The 17544-nt window shown below is 49.1% G+C and overlaps 1 protein-coding gene across 1 annotated transcript in view; it reads right to left on the reverse strand.

Moving 5' to 3' along the window:
- The window catches only part of ASTN2 (astrotactin 2), a 986509-nt gene that overhangs the window by 302348 nt on the left and 666617 nt on the right, over positions 1-17544 (reverse strand). Inside the window, exons 14-16 of the mRNA XM_033858475.2 lie at positions 16825-16949; positions 13526-13630; positions 10317-10496 (exon numbers count right to left, since the gene is read on the reverse strand). Of these exons, the coding sequence (XP_033714366.2) occupies positions 10317-10496; positions 13526-13630; positions 16825-16949 (410 nt within the window). The remainder of the gene's footprint in view (positions 1-10316; positions 10497-13525; positions 13631-16824; positions 16950-17544) is intronic.

Raw genomic sequence — 17544 nt, forward strand, 5'->3', positions numbered from 1 at the left:
TCCTCTGTCACCCGGCCCCCGCCCTCCCCCCAACACACCCCTACACATTCTTGACCACTATAAGCTTGGTGTTTGGCTGTGCAAACACGCTCCCCTGTGCTCCACCGCTGGGCTCCAGGCTGTGCTTTCTGATAACTCTGCCTTCTATTCCCACCTCCAGGCTCAGGCAGGACTAAAATTCACAAGCTGGCAGACCAACAAGAGACAAACAGCCATGGTGTTAGAAGGTCTGGCAGGAAGAGGGCTTATATCTTAGGCTGCTGTAGTCAGGGCTGGAAAGAGCTACATCATTCTGCTTTTTGTTTAGTAATAAGCATCACCACTAACTTGATTGTGTCTCACAGTAATAAATGATAATAATACTAGCTAGCATTTCCTGAGCACTTCTTATATGTCAGGTGCAGCGATAATCACTTTACAACCATTGATTCTTTTAATTCTCATAACTATACTGTGAGGCAAGCATGATGAGGCCCATTTTAAAGATAAAAGGACTGAGGCTCAGAAAACCCTAATTCACATCTGGCAGATGGGACGGATGACTCACACACAGCTTGATTTGTATGTTGTTATTTGTTGAAAGGTAACCTCTGATAAGGAGCGGGTAAGAATGACTGATTTCATGTTGAGCTCCTACTATGGGCCGATTAATCACATGATCTCGTATCATCTTCATAACAACCTGAAAGGTCCAGATGTTTTTCCAACGATTCCTCTGGTACCTCCCATACCGGTCCCTTGTTTTCATTTAATTTTAGGCATTTGGAGATTCAGCCTCTCCTATTTGTGAGAGTTCTCTGCTGTGGACAGAGCCAATGGCAGAGGTGCAAAGACTTACAAAGCTCTAACAAAGAAGCCAATGGCAACCCTCAGGAATGCCGGAGGGGATTCAGGCACTATTGCTCCCAACTGCTCTGGGAGGACTCAGCACCTGCCAGGCTGCCCCACACACCCAGCCTGCATCTTGCCTGCGCATCCCTCTCCACCTCCCTAGATGGCAAACGCCCTCACCCCCCAGGGCTCGGCTTAGAATCTTCTCCAGGGAAATTCCCAGCTCATCCCAGTGGTTAGGGGCCCACCTCCCCACCTTGCCTCCTCCACCCCTGGCCCTACACCACACACACAGACACACACACACACACACACACACACACACACGCACACACACACACACACACACACACACACACACACACGCCTTATGCTTCCTTGTCACAGCATGTATCCAAAGGGCTGTAATCATCTGTTCACCTGCTGAAAATCTTTCCCATTTGCCTGTGAGCTGTTTGAGAGCAGAGAGCATGTCTCATTCACCATGGCACCCTCAGCACGGACACAGGCCCTGGCATACACTAGGGGCTCACAGCACTGTTGTGGAAAGTTGGGGGCTGAGAAGGGACGAAGGGAACATGCGAGACAGGGGAGGGAGGGCGCCCTGTGGTGTGAAACTGTGCGTGAGGCTGCCCTCGGGGTGGAAAGTTCCACCTGCTAATAATGGCCTGGGAAGGCAAAAGCTTCCATCTGGGTATCTGTGTTCCCTCCAGACCATTTCGTTCTCAGAAGGGGGCTGAAGACAGAAAGAAAGCAAAAGCCCCATATTCACCTCCAGGGAAATTCCACATTCTTAGAGCAAGACTGATGCGAGCGAAGGGTCCTGTCGAAAATCCTGCTCCCGGAGTCCCTGTGAGACCTTCCTGGGAATGGGACTGTGATAGGGGAACAAGCGTGGTCTGGCCCCAGTCTGAAGAGAATCAAGAGTGTCGATCTCTGAATGCGTCCCCTAGCTAGGACAATGGGGACAGTCTCCAGTGGTTCAGGAAATGATGTTATTTGTGCATGTGTTTTTTTTTTGTATTTTTTTTTTTTTTTTTGCGGTACACAGGCCTCACTGTTGTGGCCTCGCCCGTTGTGGAGCACAGGCTCCGGACGCACAGGCTCAGTGGCCGTGGCTCACGGGCCCAGCCGCTCTGCGGCATGTGGGATCTTCCCGGACCGGGGCACGAACCTGTGTCCCCTGCATTGGCAGGCGGATTCTCAACCACTGCGCCACCAGGGAAGCCCTGTGCATGTGTTTTTGTGTGTGCAGGAACTCTGAAATAAGAAAATGGGTACGCTGCCAGATGAATGGCTCCGTGATCTATGAGCATGTGGGGGGCTTTGGCGACTAGGAGTCTTTGAATTTGCTGTAGGTTTTCAGGTGAAGAAAGACCAAATTATACCTCTAGCTGGTTATTAAATTTCCCCCTTTGCAGTGGCGGGTCCTAATGGATTACCTAAACTGACCTCAACTTTCCCATCTGTAGAGTGGGAATAGCTAACCTAGATGGGGATGGAAAACACCTTACACATGACTCACCATTTCTTACTCTCACATTCACGACAGATACTGCTAAGCGATTCGACCCCACCAAGCCTGGTCCTGACCCAGAATCTCTTTCAGTGCAGTATTCCAGGCAGCATTTCACTACCATTTGATCATAACTGACACATAAGGGAAACTCAGGTCTGGCTAGATGACTGCTGAGGCCTCTCTCAGCCCTGATGTTTTAGGGTTTGGCTTTACCTTATAACATTGCTCCTAAGTTACGCTAGAGAAGCATGTTGTGCAGAGGGGTGAATAACGAGAGTCCTTCCACCCCTGCCTGAGCTGAGGGACTAAACTCCGAGTCTCAGCTTTCCCCAGTTCTTTCAACTGTGGATGAGAGAGACAGAACAGGAAAGCAAACAGTTCCCCTGGGTCTGATGCCAACATCTGAAGAGGTTTCTGAGGCTGCTGTGATAGAGGTGGACAAGCAAGGTCTTTGTGCTGAAAGCGGCCTGAGTTCAAACCCCTGGTCTGCCAAGTTCCCTGGGGTGAACTCCCGTAAATCATCTCCCCCGTCTGAGCCTCGGTTTCCTCAAGCGTGAAATGCAGATAACGATGCCCACCTTACAGGCTGGTTGTGAGGAGGAAATTGGATGAAATAATGTATGTGGAGGTGCTTTGTGAGGTGCGCTGTGCTGAGCACAAGCGGAGGATTATTATCCTTGGGACGCGCCAATAGGAAAAATACTAGGGTGTTCCGTTCCAGATGGACTCAGTCTAAACCGGGGAACAAATGCTTTTCTTTGGTCATTTCATCTGTAGAAACAGCAGTCTCGTGGGCCTATTCGTATTGAACGAACCACATCCTGTATCGTCTTTTTGCATGGTTCTGAGGAGAAGTAAGTTGGCTGTCTCCCTTGGCGCGCTGCAGGCTCGAGAGTGTCCAGCTCGTATTTAACGTCCTCCTGTCCTCTCCAAGAAAAAACACCCGCCCAGAGCTAGACCTGTCCTACAAACAGCTGCACGGAGGCCAAGGGGCCAGGGGACGGGCAAGGGCTACTCAGCCACCTCCCATCAGCTCACTGGGACCTTGTCCAGGCTGAGACTTTAACCCAAGTGATAGTTAAGGAGTACGAGGCTCAATGTGACTGGAAGGCAGAGAGCATGGAGACAGATGGTGCTAAGGAGGTTGCTGGGGACACAGCAGATCTGAGAAGGCCCTGAGGCCGTGGGGAAGAGTTTGGAAATTAGCCTCAGGGCAATGACAAGGAGTTTTCATGGAAGGAAGGGCATGACGGGATCTCCATTTTAGAGACAACCCATGATGCTTCATTTTTATGTGGACTTGACTGGGCCATGAGGTGTCCAGATATTTGACCGAACAGTATTCTGGATGTGTCTGTGAGGGTGTTTTCGGCAAAATAATTGGCAGACTGAGTAAGGCAGACGGCTCTTTCTGATGTGGTGGGCCTCATTCAATCAGTTGAAGGCCTGAATAGAAACAAAGGCTGACCCTCCCATGAGTAAGATGGAGTTCCTCCTGCCTGAGTATTTGAGCTGGAATGTCCATCATTTCCTGCCTTTGGACTCGAACAGAAGCATCGGTTCTTCTTAGTTCTAGAGCCTGCCGGCGTTGGAACTGGATCTCATACCACTGGCTCTTTTGGTCTCCAGTTTGCTGAGATCTTAGCTTGGACCTTCTCAGCCTCCATAATCACATGAGCTAATTTCTAATAATAAACCTCTCTCTCTCTCTCTCTCTCTCTGTGTGTGTGTGTGTGTGTGTGTGTGTGTGTGTGTGTGTGTGTGTGTGTGTGTATGGATATGTGTGTATATATACATACATACATCTAGAGATACAGAACCGATTATATATATAGCTTTCATATATATTATACATATCATAAATATCATATGAATATATATCATATATATGTTCATAGAATATATAATAAAGAGAATTTTATCTATCTACCCATCTATCCTGTTGGTTCTCTCTGGAGAACCCTGACTGTCCTCAGGGCTGTGCAGCTGGATTGATGTGGGACAGGACTGGATGCAGGGAGACCAGGTAGGGGGCCAACGCTAGAGTCCAGACAAGCCATTATGGTGGCAGCAGTGAGGTGGGAAGAAGTGGGCAATTCCAAAAGCTATTTGGTAATTAAAATTGATAAGACTTGGGATGGTTTGGAAATGGGGGGAGCGAGGGAGAGGGAGAATGTTGAGGATTTCTAGGTTTGTGGCTCTGCCTCTAAAGAGATACAGGTGCTTTTCACCAGAACACTGGAAAAATTCTAGGCTGTGTGGGGCAGAGCTTGGGCAGGCAGAGAGCTACCGGGATAGCACGTATCAGAGGAAAGCTTGGAGGCTGAACTATAAAATGGGAGTCATCAGCGTAGGGATGGCGACAGACAGCGTGGCTGAGAGTCCCCACAGAGACAAGGGCAGTCCTGCAAAACCATACTGACTGGTTTGGCAGAGGAGAATAAGCCAGCAAAGGAGACAGAGAAGGAACAGTCAGGAAGGAAGGTGGGCAACCAGGAAGATCTGGTACCGCGGAAGCAAACGTAGACAGTGCCTCAAGCAGGAAGTGGTCAGCGTCATCAAATGCTAATGAAAACTGCCCCCAGATGATTTCACCTGGGAAGCAGACCAGTACCCATGCAGGTCTCAGCTCTGAGACTGACTCCTTTCATGTCCGGTTGGCATCTCTGAAGCAAGTTCCCTCAGGAAACAGAAAGCCCAGGAGAGTTCTCCAGCTCACATCAGCCCCTGGCCTACACCTGTCCTCACAAAAGGAGGTGACACTTGACTACATCTTTCCCTTCTCCTCCCCCCTCCCCAACCCCTGAGGTGCCTTTCAAACAGCCAGAATTCCTTTAAAGAGTAATCTAGGAATGTTTCAGGTGACATTCAAAAGGGCATCGTAATTCAAATGGAAATGCAGAAGTTCATTCCTTTGGACAGTCTTGGGAAATTAAAATAGAGATAAAACATCTCTTAAAGGTGGCAACAGGCATTTATCTGTGGGGACATCTCTATGTTATAGGCTCTCCCAATCTAAACCCAAGAGCAGTTCAACCTTCACATGGAGAATGTCCTTTCATCAGGGTCACCGAGTCTCTAAACTTGGAAAAGACATATTAATCGCATACACTTTCTCTTCTACACTTTTTGTTTCTTCATTTCTCTTTGTGGATTTTGGTTTCCCTGTGTCTATCTCTCTTTGTTTTTCTGTCTCCTCCTATTTCCCTCAGTCAATCTCTCTCTGTCTCTATCTCTCTCTGTCCCTGTCTCTGTCTCTCTCTCACACACACAGAGAATGAACAATTCCTTTACATGCACACATCCTTTACCTTCCACAGTCACTTTCTCCGTGAAAAAGAAGCCACTGAAAATTCAGGAAACCTATCGGACTCATAATTTCTGCATTCATCACTATCCCCTCTGAATAGAGAGAATGACAAGGGATAACAGAAGTGCAGGTGTCACAGACACCTCCCTAGTAGAGCTCCAAGGCTCCCTCCCTCACTGGCTCCACCCCAGCAGTCCCTCTCCACCTGAGTCCAGTCTACCCCTGTCCTTACTGCTGAGTCAACTGACAAGAGAGCGGAGTAAAGTAGCAGCCATACCTCCCCCTGCCCCAACATATACACGTGTGTACCTACACACACACATCTGGGATCACGGTTACCCGAGTGTATGCGGCAGCCGTGGGTGGAGGGAGTGGATTGGATCAAGATAGTAATTAGATGCCTGGCTCAGTGGTAGACAAATAAGTCCATCATTGATTGTCTATGCTGTCATTGGATCCCGTATCTTGCATATGGGAAAGTAGATCTTAGAGTGTGAACCGATTTGCCCAAGATCACACAGCTTGTAAGAGGGAAGCTGGGATCTGAACCAAGGTCCATCGACTGCAAAACCTGTGTTTTGTCTGCAAATGAGGAAGTCTTTATCCAAGATAGCCAGAAGAAGGGTAACTTTATACAGGGAGTCTTAATCATGATATAAGACTCATGCACTGAGGTCATGGCTAGGAAGAATGTGTGAATATTAAGTCAAAGAATGAAGTGAAGCCCCAATTAGGAGGAAAGTAGCTTTTCAAAATATAGGTGCATCAGGAAAACAGTAGCATATAGTGAAAATATTAAGCTGCGGCAAGAAACTAAAAACTTGACGTGGTGCTTGGAGCACGGCCTGGGAGCAGAGGTGATGGTTAAAGGAACCTGACAGGCTGAACAGCTTCCAAGCTAATCATACCTGGGCTGGAGTTTCTGGGGATGACTTAAGCTATTCTAGTTGCCTTCTAAGGTCCAGCTCTTCCTGGCTTTGGCTGGTACCATCTAATTGACCTGTCCAGTGCTCCAGTCCCTTCTGGACTGGTGGAATGCCCATAATATCCACTTGGTGATAGGAAACCCCGCCTCCCTGCCTGGATCTTTCTAGTTCTTGTTGGCATGCCCAGTGCCTCTCTGGAATCATCATCTGAAGCTGGGTCTGTTGTTCAAGCTTTCATTTTGCCCTATTACAGGGAAACAATACAAAGGTATGGACAACCACTCTCCCTTTCTGCAAACAGCAGATATTGTTCATTGATCTCAGCGTTCTTTCCCAGTGATCCCAGTGACCTTCACATACTGGTCTAGAAAAGCCACTCCCCAGCGAATCAGAACTGGTACATGAAACAAGTTATGGGCCATCGTATGACAGTGACTGGGTTCCCCACCACATGCCCAGCCACCTGCCTTTCTCCAGCCGTCTATCAGTAGATTAAAAAAAAAACAAAAGTCTATCACAAGAATGACAAAATGTTGGAAGGCTAATACAGGCTGGACCCACGTGAGGACAGCACCCATGTCTTGCCTACCGCAATGCCCCAGCATGTGGCACGAGGTCTGCTGGGAAGAAGCGCTTAGGAAGAACCGGTGAACCAGAGGTTAATGAATGACTCGTGGGAGATATTTTAATCAGGCACATTCACCCCAACTCCCTTGACTTTCCATGACTTCTAGTGGCTGGATCACAACAGTGGCCAGAGCCCCATGATTAGTGAACCTGGAAAGGCTGGGACGTTTGTTTCTAATGTCTGGGGACACTGGATGTGGGCTCAGGTTGGAATTTAAACACCAGCTCATTCAGTAGCAAACTGTGTGTCCCTGGTAAGCCGACAATCTCTTTTAAGTTCAGATTTCCCTTCTCTAAGATAAAGGGTGAGTATTCGCGCCTTCTCTGCCTCAAGGGGTAGGTGGGAGGACTGAAGGAAGGCTGTGTGTAAACTGTGAAGGGCTGTACAATGTCCGTGGTTCTTATCCACACCCTGTTTGGTCTCTTCACAGCCTGCTCTTTCAGCCTTGGCGTTTCCTACCAAGAAGAAACCACCATCTGGGTCTAAACATAGATTTCAAAGAATTCTGGAGCACTCCACCCTCTACCCTTGCTGGGCTGAAAGTATATTTGCAGGGACTAGTGACACAGGTGCTTTTCAGGGAGAAATGAGGGCTGTGGCCACACATTAGCAAGAGCTGTGGCCAGGACTACAATGCTCAGCTGATGTCCATAACGTAACTTCACATTAAGCAACTGTTTTTTATGTATGTATTGCATGCGATGTGTCTTACCTGCATTATCTCATTTCATTCTCCCAAAAGCCTTGTAAGGAAATTACTATCCCTCACTTACCAAACAAGGAGACTGAAACTTAGAAGTTACTTTGCCTGAGGCTTCCTGGCAGGGATGTAAGAAGAGGTATCGGGACTTGAAATCCTGTCTGTCCCACTTCGACACTGTTCTAATCCGTCTTCTTCCCACAAGCTCTGCCCCAAGAGTGATCAGCTTCCAAACCCAGATTCATCCTGACCTGGTCCCCAGTGAACCCTGGTTTCACAGATGTCAATGACACACAGTTGACATATAGATGTCAGTGATACACAGGTGGCTGGGGAGAGAAGGGACACACACCAACTATCTCTGAGTCCAGAGTCCTTTCTGTCCTTCGTGGGCAAATTTCCAGCTTCTCATCCACCTCCTCCCCAGCGTCACTTGCAAATTTAAAAGTAAAACTACAGTGTTTGATGTACCATCCAGGTGGTCACATCAGGTAGAGACAGAGAGGAAGAAACACACACAGATCAGCCGGCCTCAGTGTATCCCTATGCTCTTCTGGGAGCGAGCACGGACAAGGGAAGAAAGAAAGGTGTCTTTGCCCTGGAAGCCCAGAAGGAAAAGCTTCTGTACCGAGTCCACCCAGCAAGTTTGTGGAAAACTTGAAGGTTCTCTGAGTCTTGAAGGGGGTCCCCAGATGCTGTTTCAGCATTCTGTCTGCCCTCGTCCCCATCTTACTTGCTATAGATTCCATGCATCCATTGTATATAAGAAATAGCATTTTCTGGAGTGAAAAAGTCCAAGGCCTGGAAGCAGCCGAGGGTGGAGATGGGGTGGGATTCAGCATTAACGCAGCATCCCAGGCCCCAAATGCCGGACGAGGCAAATTGGTTCAGTGGCCACAGTGAGCGAAGGTTTTTATAAACATAACCTAATTGTATTACTTCAAAGTCCGGAAGCTTACTGCCCTGCTTAATGATGTGTCACCTTATTTATAGGGTAGCACAATGAGACTTCTATTGATTTAATGCACTTCCTTAAAGACTGTTGTTTTCACAGCCATAAACCGGAGCTATTCCCAGACAACTCAATTATTCCCCTGCGCCTATTAACCACCCCTGGTGCCCCAAACAGTCGCACACACGAGAAAGGGAGGGATGAGACCATGACAGGGTGGAGAGTGCAAAGGGAATTGTTCGGGGAAAGACAAAGGGCTTCATCCAGTTGGGGATGAGGGGCTGCATGAGAAGAGCTAGACAGGGAGTGTGCAGCGTCCCGCTGTGTCTTGGCTCTATCCAGAGGAGCTGTGTGACTCTGAGCAAGATTCCTCTTCCCTTTCAGCCTTAGTTTTCCCAGGTGTGCAATGGGAGTGCTGAGCCCAGTGAGACCTGCCAGGTCCCTGTGGCTCCCACATTCTGTGGTTTTTGGAGTTACGGTCAATCTGGTTCTTGGAGATAGGATGGCTGGTCCATATGGAGAAGGTGCAAGCACGTTTTAACACTACTCCTCACCCTTTCTGTCGATCGAGAGACCTTCTTTTCAAATTAATTGATAATAATAGTAACAATGGTAACAGGAAGTGATCCTCACCCTGCTATGTGTGTCTGCAGGGCACTTGTTGGCTTATCTGAGATTCATCTTCTCATCTGTGAAATGGGGCTGTGACTACATGGACCTGTTACAATACATAATGCGTGTGTGCCATAGTTCCATCTTTCTCCAAATGCTGCTGCATAAACCACTTTCCTTTACTGTAGGAGGGAGACAGGAATGCCTAAAGTACCCATTTCACAGGAAGGGAAAACTGAGGTGGGAAGGGAATGGATTTCCCAAGGGGAGTGGCACAGACTGGTCTCCTGCGTCTGGGAAATTCCAATTCTGATAATAGCTGAGAATCGGAGGGAAATAAGATCTGCTGACCCTCCCTGAGGATAAAAGTCTCTCCATGGCAGAGGCTTGAAACTGTCCCCCAGACATGAGGTGACTGCTCCCAAAGGAGCCAGAGCTCTTCTTGGGTTCTTTCAAGAGCCTGAAGAGAAGAAGGTGTCAAGGAGACACACTCCCACCCCACAGCCTCCTCCACCCGCCGACCCTGGCAGTTGTTTCAAGGGGAGAGAGTGGGAAACAAGGAGCGTGCAGTAGAAGGCCAGGGTTCTGGAGTCCGGAACACCACCCCGGGCTCTCAGGAAATGCCTGAACTGAAAGACTCCTGAGAAAGCATCACACAGCCCTTCATTCCATCCACAGTGAACGAGAAGCCCAGAGAGGGGCAGGGACTTGCCTAAGGCCACCCAGTTTCTGTGGGGCAGAGCCAGGATTTAGCTCCCAGGGAGCTCAGTTATCTCCCCCGCAGCCTTACCTCCACACTGCATCTGGCCACCACCTCCAGCAAGCCCTCCAGGCTTACCTTTCTGATACTGGAGCCACAGCTGCTGCTGGACCTTCTTGCTGGGGAAGTGGATGACGCAGGTGAGCTCGGAGCCATAGAGGGCTTCTGCGACGTAGTGTGAGCCGTAGTGCTGGATGAAGGACAGCAGCTCCTCCCGACTGCTCTCCTTGGTCAGGATCTTGAGGACGTCGGTGAAGCCTGGACAGAGGAGCAGCACGCAGAGGTGGTCAGGCTTGGGAGGCTGGTGGCCGGCAAATGACAAGCCTGGATTTGGTGCTTTATCCATCACCATGGTGGCAGCCACATGTGCACAGCTTTCCCTCACTTATTTTGCAAAGACTGCTCTCGCTGGTGGACACACAAGACACTAGGACTGACAGGGAATCAACAGCAGGGGAAGGCCTATAGCTGGCGACCTGAACATCACAACCAGGAAAAATCAAAGCTGATATCTACTGAGGACCTAGCGTGTTCCAGGCACACTGCTAGATGTTCCGGACACTTTGTCTAATTTAACCTCAGCCCAGCACTGCAGTCCCACCCATAATAAGCCCTGTCGAGTGGATGAGCAAGTCAAAGGTCATAAACTGGAGCTGATTTGCCTTTGGTCCTCCAGCCAGAGGAGCTAGGATTCCAACCCACTTCTCTTCTCACCCCAGGATGCACGCACTTCCCATGTACCCAATTATCCAGGGCCTGAGCGGTCCACGGCTGGAGCCTGGGGGCTGCACTGGCCCAGGCTCAGCAGACAGTCTGTGTCCTCATATCTGATCCCTGGCTTAGCTTCCTGTAACATCACTTCCCTTTCTGTCCCTGCCTCAGCCTCCCTAAAACAACAGTTATGTCCTTTCTCCTGCCATTGTCAAGGGCCTCCTTGCTGTTCCATTGCCTTTAGTCCTATGCCAAAGGGGCCTGAGTCCTCAGTGCCTGGCATGGGGCCTGGACAGCAATCACTCAGTAACCACTGCCCCCCTGCCTTCTTTCTCCTCCTACAGGCAGGTCACCAAGCTATTTTTCCAGGGGCCTTAAGACCTTCTGGGCTCCTCCCTGCTATGGATAAAGCTCAATGACCTTACCTGGGTATCCCAGGCCTCCAAGGTCATCTCCCATGAGCTACATACATCAGGCTTTATCTGTGGCCAAATCAGTTTTCTTATTTCTCCTGTATGTGATCTGGGATTTCCATCATTTTTTCTTTATGTATATCCCTCCCACACTCTCAACACACACACACACACACACACACACACACACACACACACACACAAACACACACCCCACGATTTACCTGGAATGGACACCCACTTCCTCCCTAAGTCACACTCATGCTTTCAGGCCCCAGGAAGTCACCCCTCCCCCAAGAAGCTTTTCCCACCATCTGGAGCACCCACCCTTTGCACCTTCAACAGGCATCACCTTGAAAGCAGAAGGTCTGTCCTACTTGTCTCTGAGTCTGCACATGCATCCTTCCCCACCCACAAGTCAACCAGGTTCACGGCACAGATCCCGGACACAGCAGACACACCGACGCCCATTATTATAAGAACAGCTGATTCTGTGCCACATCAAAGTAGAATGTAAAAGAGCAAGCTCTTCTTCCACATGAAAAATGCGCTCCAATGTGCGAACATTTGATTTACAAGGGAGTTCTCGGGAGCGTCATTATTGATTAATTAACGTAGATACACCTTTGTAGTTCTAACAGGAACACGGCAGTGTTATTCACAAGCGCAGGTGTAAAGGTGTGGGTGGTGGTAAAAACAGAAACAGGGCTCAAAGAATGGGTCCTTGATTAGAACAACCCCTCCCCATCAACCTGTTAACCCATGCAGCTGGGTAATTAATGCAGCAGAGTTAATAATGAGATGGTTTTTGTTAAGTAGTAAATAACACCATGGAGATGCCCTGTGGCTCTTTATCCAGGCAGACAACACTGCCTTCAAATCCCTGCCCTGCTCCTGTTCTGCCACTTACTAGCTGTGTGACCTTGGGCAAGTTACTTAACCTCTCTGACCCTCAGTTTCCTTATCTGAAAAAAAAAGTGATAAAGAATGCCTTCCCCTCGAGACTGATGTAAGCCCTAAGATATGAAACATTATAAAGCGCTTGGGTGATGTCAGCCATAATTACTATTTATACTTCCCCATACCCAGGCTAAAAGAGTTCCATGTTGTTCACGAACGAAGCGATATTGAAAGAGAAAAGAGGAGAAAAGAGCTCGCCCACCATTTCAAGATACTTGGACAATAACCCAGTGGCAGTGTTATGAGTAAGAGTCAGGGTAGAAAACCCAAGGCCAGGCCCCATCTTTTCAGTTTTCATTTCCTTTTCAGTTTTCGTTTATCTTTTATTCCTTCATCAAAACGGAGCACCAGTAATGTGCAGGAATGTAAGGTACAGGGATAAATAAGACCCAAGCCCTACCCACAGTTGTCAGGTTAGTGGGGGAGACAGACAGGATTCTGATGTGAATCAAGCACTTGTTAGTGCTTTAATATAGGCAGTTGAGCACAGGGAGTTCCTTGAATTATTCCAAAGGGTAGAGATAATGGGGGAGGCATCTCCGCGTATCGCAGGATGTGCGAGGAGATCCAGGCGGAGGAAACAGCGTGCGCAAAGTCACAGAGACAAGAAAGAAAATGTCCCATTTTGAGAACAACAAACTGTCCCTATCAGCTGAAGCACAGGGTTCATGTGGACAAAGTGTGAGCAGCGTGTGTGTGCGCGCGTGCGTGCGTGCGTGTGTGTGTGTGTGTGTGTGTTGGTGGGGGGAGGGGAGCAGGGACTGCATTACTGCTGAGTAGGAAATGGGCAGGAAAAGAAATCAGCCAGGAGAACCCAGGGGAATCAGTGCCTGAAAGAACTCATACAATTCACACACCTGAAGTGCTTTGAGAATGTAAGTGTGACCTAGATTATCATCTGCCCCTCTCTCCTATTCATCCCCCACACCCTGCTCAGACACCCCTTCCTCCAGGAGCCTCTCTGACTCCTCAGAATGGACAGCGGCCCCATGACTGCATTGACCTGCTGCAGTGTGTGGACACCACTGTCCTGCCTGCTTGTCCATCTGCCCTCCCTGTGAGATTGTTGATGGCGGGGAGGGGGGGGGCGGTGGTAGGTGGGTGGGGCGTGGCCTCCTTCCCTCAGCATCTCCAGGGCCAGCATCCTTGGCGGACCTGAGCTGAACCACGCTACGCCCCCTGGCTGCGGGCGGCAGTCCTCACCTGCCGAGAGGGTGATGGTGCTGAGCTTCACGCGGTACAGGTTGCTGCGGACCCGCCACTGCTGCACCATGGGGTAACCCATGGCCTCATCATACCTGACGTCTCCTGGGGAGGGAAGAAGAAGCTCGTGTGAGCCCAGCACGTAGAGGCCTCCCCCTACAAACCCACCCTGCGGCCCTGGGCTCTGGGCGACAGCCACCTCTTCTAAGTGGACAGAGGCTCGGCCCTAGGGTGAGGGCTCTCCCTGGGGTTGGCAGTTTTATCTGGACTCCACCTCCAGGCCTCTTCCTTCCTGGCCTCTGACCTCAGCCCCAACCCCGCCTTTTCTCTCTGCTCTACAGCTCACATGGCCCCCTTCACCCTACAAGCAAGAATGGGTTTACGGTTCCACTAACTCTGGTGGCGATTTGCCATGGGGTGCTAGATAGCACGGTGCCTCAGTTTCCCCATCTGATACCATGGCTACCTGGGCTGATCTTATTTCACAAGCGTATTGTGAGACTCAAATAAATTAATAGCAGTGGAAGTCCTTTGGTAATCTTGAAATGTCCTACGTGTGGACTGGGGGCCAGAGAACCACAGCCCATTCATCACATACGGCCTAAGACTACTTTTGCACGATGACAGCAGAGTTGAGCAGCTGTGACAGAGACCATGTGCAAAGCCTGACACATTTGCTATCTGACGATTTATGTTTGTTCACCCTCTACAGACTGTCTGTTTCCTAACATGGAAACATAAGATGTCCTTTGGTAGCTCATAAAATACCTGTGCGTACGCATAAAAGGTTACCATTTCAAACAAGACCAAGAAACGCTGGCTAAACAAAGTTAAAAAAGATTAAAACAAAAAAAGCTGTATAATTTCTCAGCACCTTGAATAAATTAATATGCATTTTAAAGGTACGTGAAGATAGTGCATAACGTTTTGCAAACATTTTTGACCAAGGAGCCCCGTTTTTAGGTTTCACTGGAACTCATGTTTCATAGAATGCATCGTGTGAAACACAAGTGTAGACAAAACATAAACAAAGAAAAAAAAAACACAACAAAATGTTAGCAAGTGGTTAACTCAGTGTGGCGGATGTGTGAAAGATCCTTGTTTTCCAATTTCTATTCATCTCCATTTTCTAAATTTTGTGCTCTAAGCACTGCAGACTCTCTTTTTTATAATCAGGAAAAAATACGTGAAAAAGAAATGCTAGTCACATCAGCAGTTACTGTTACTCTTGTGTATCCTCTGCAAATGGCAGGCACATTTTCTGTCCTTTTCTCTTGTCCCCTGGTGAGGAGGCACTTAAAGAGATATTTGATACCAAGATGCAAATGAGAATCTCACTGGAACAAATGATTTCTTCCTGGACATTACTGCAGTATAAAAGTTGTCCATTACTATCAACTTTTTTTTCCCCCCTTAGCCCCAGGAATAATATAATTTCTTAGAGGCTTTCTTTTCATTTTAAAGTAAAATATTCATGATCCCCAAAGATATGTCCACTGGAGGGAGGTTGTTTTGTTACAAATACGTCCTCTCTGTTTATCTGCTCTGCCTGTCCTTTCCTTCCTCTGCAGACACCGGGGAGAGAAGGAGAGAGGGTGGGAGAGGAGGAGAGGGCCGTGTTTTGAGTCAGGGCAAAGAAAACAGTCTGTACAGGAAGACTAGACACCAGCACCCAGGCAGCCTCTGCCCCGTCTATGACTGCTTGCCCTAATTCTGAGCAGGCTTGGAGGGGCCGTCCCCAATAGAGGGAGGCAGATATTCTGATGCAGACTGCTGATGCAGCTTAGGCACTTGGTGGAATGGTGTCCAAAAGGAAACAAAACAAAGCAAAACAACGCTGCTGCCTCTTTTGATTATCAAGAAATTTACCAAACCATCTTCCCTGCCCCTCACCCCATCCCTGGGCCACCCCCATAAGTGATCATCACTCCATCCCTCACTTTCCCCACCCCTGGTCCCTCCTGGATTCCAGCTTGAAATATAAGCCCCTTCAGTGAAATGTCAGCTCCTTGAGGTCAAGGCCATGGTCTATATTATTCCCACTCCTGCAGAGACAGAACAGAGCCTGACATATAGTAGGCTCTCAATAAATACCTATTTACTGACTCACTCACTTCCTTGCATACTATTCCTGACCAAAAACCCATCCCTGGTCCTACTCAATCTCTGACCCCCATCTTACCTGACTCTATCCTAGATCCCCACCAAAGGATTAGGGGTAAAATGAAGCCCCGGGATTGGGGGGGAGGGTATTTTTTCTGGTAAGTAAAAAAAAAAACAAAAAATAATAACCCTTAAAATATAACAGTTCCTTTATGAGGACACCTCCAAGGATCCCCAAATCAAAACAAATAATCCTAAGAGTTTGTACCACTAACGCAGAACCACAATGTACTGTATCACAAAAGCAGAGCCAGGGTCATTACATCTTGGGAAAGTCCCCCAAAAGGGCAAGAGAGGAACTGGGAGAAGATGAGGTGGAACAGATGGGCATCCCGCAGTGGGACAGAAAATACAAGCCTCAGGAGAGCCTGCAAAAGAGGCCTTCTCAGTAGGGGAGAGACGGAGCTTGGGGGTTGGGGGACCGACTGCAGAGTGGAGTGAAAAGGGCAGAAGACCTGGAGCCATGGCACCCGGTTCTAGTCCTGGCGGATTTACTGTGTGACCTTGATCAGTCCCTTCACCTCTCTGAGTCTAGATTCCTCACCTATAACACGAGAGGAATGATACCCAACCCCCAGGATGGCCCAGTGCCCACATTCAAAAACAGCTTGTGTAACTGAGATGCTGTCAACTGAGAGAGGCTCCTGGTTGGGGTGGGGATGGGGGAGGTCCACTTATTTTATTTTAAAATGACTTAAAAATGAACTGCATGATCTCACTTTTATGTGGAATTGAAAAACGTTGGACTCATAAAAGCAGAGAGTAGGATGGCTGGAGGCAGGAAAAATGAGGAGATGTTGGGTAAAGGGTACAGAGGTTCAGTTACACCAGATGAGTGCGGTTTTGGGGTCTAGCATGCAGCCCGGTGACTGTAGTTAATAATACTGCACTGTGTACTTGAAGTTTGCTAAGAGAGTAAATCCGGCCTCAGCTCAGAGCTTGGAGTCTCGGGGAAGCCCCCAGCTCTGCACAGTCCATGAGTCCAAGAAATGGTAGGTAGGTCCCTTTCCCATCCCATCCCTCACAAACACAGAGGATTGGCAGGGCCCATCCTGGATGTGCTGAGAGCTGAGATGGACTGGAGAGCAGGTGTGTGGTCAGGGAGGCTGGGGAGGGGTCCAGCATGTGTGTCTTACCGGTGAGCAGCTGGAGGTCTGGGAGGGGCTCGGAGAGGACCCCCCGGCACTGCTCCTCCACCGGCAGCGGGATCACTGACAGCCCGTCGGCCAGCTGAGGAAAGTCCTTGATGAAGTTGTTTTCCCTGTGGAGAGGAGCAGAGAGGCTGCCAGATGGAGGAAGCGGAGGCTGCAGGTGCTGCTGGGAAGGAGGGCAGGGAGCTCGTAGTCACAGAAGAGACTGACTCGTGAGCCTGTGGACGGCCTTGGTGGGATGCCTCTGGCTCCCTGAGTCCCAGCCCCGGGGCCATGGTGCTAAGGACGGGTTCCAGAATCCGGCAGGCTGGGGCTTCAGTCCTGGCCCACCACTTACTAGCTGCGTGATCTTGAGCAAGTTCCTGGTCCACTCAGAACCTCAGTTTCCTTTTCTATGAAAGTCAGATCTCAGGGTAGTTTTAAACACTTAATGGGAGAAAGCTGCCAACTGCCTAAGACACAGTCTGATATTCTATAAACTGTCTCTTTGGCTGCTAAATGTCCCTTTACATAAGCGGTGACAACGGTGAGCCAGGATGCAAGGGAACTGAGGAGAGTGTGGAGTGCTTGAAGAAAGAGCGGGTGAGACTGAGCTGGAGAAAGGGAGGCTTGAAAGAATGGGTGTTGGAGTGCTAAAGTGGAAGGATCCTAAGAGACCCTTTGGATCTAACTCCTCCTTTTAGAGATGGGGAAACTGAGGCCGGG

The sequence above is a fragment of the Tursiops truncatus genome, chromosome 6 (genome assembly GCF_011762595.2).
Source record: "Tursiops truncatus isolate mTurTru1 chromosome 6, mTurTru1.mat.Y, whole genome shotgun sequence".
Lineage (NCBI taxonomy): Eukaryota > Metazoa > Chordata > Mammalia > Artiodactyla > Delphinidae > Tursiops > Tursiops truncatus.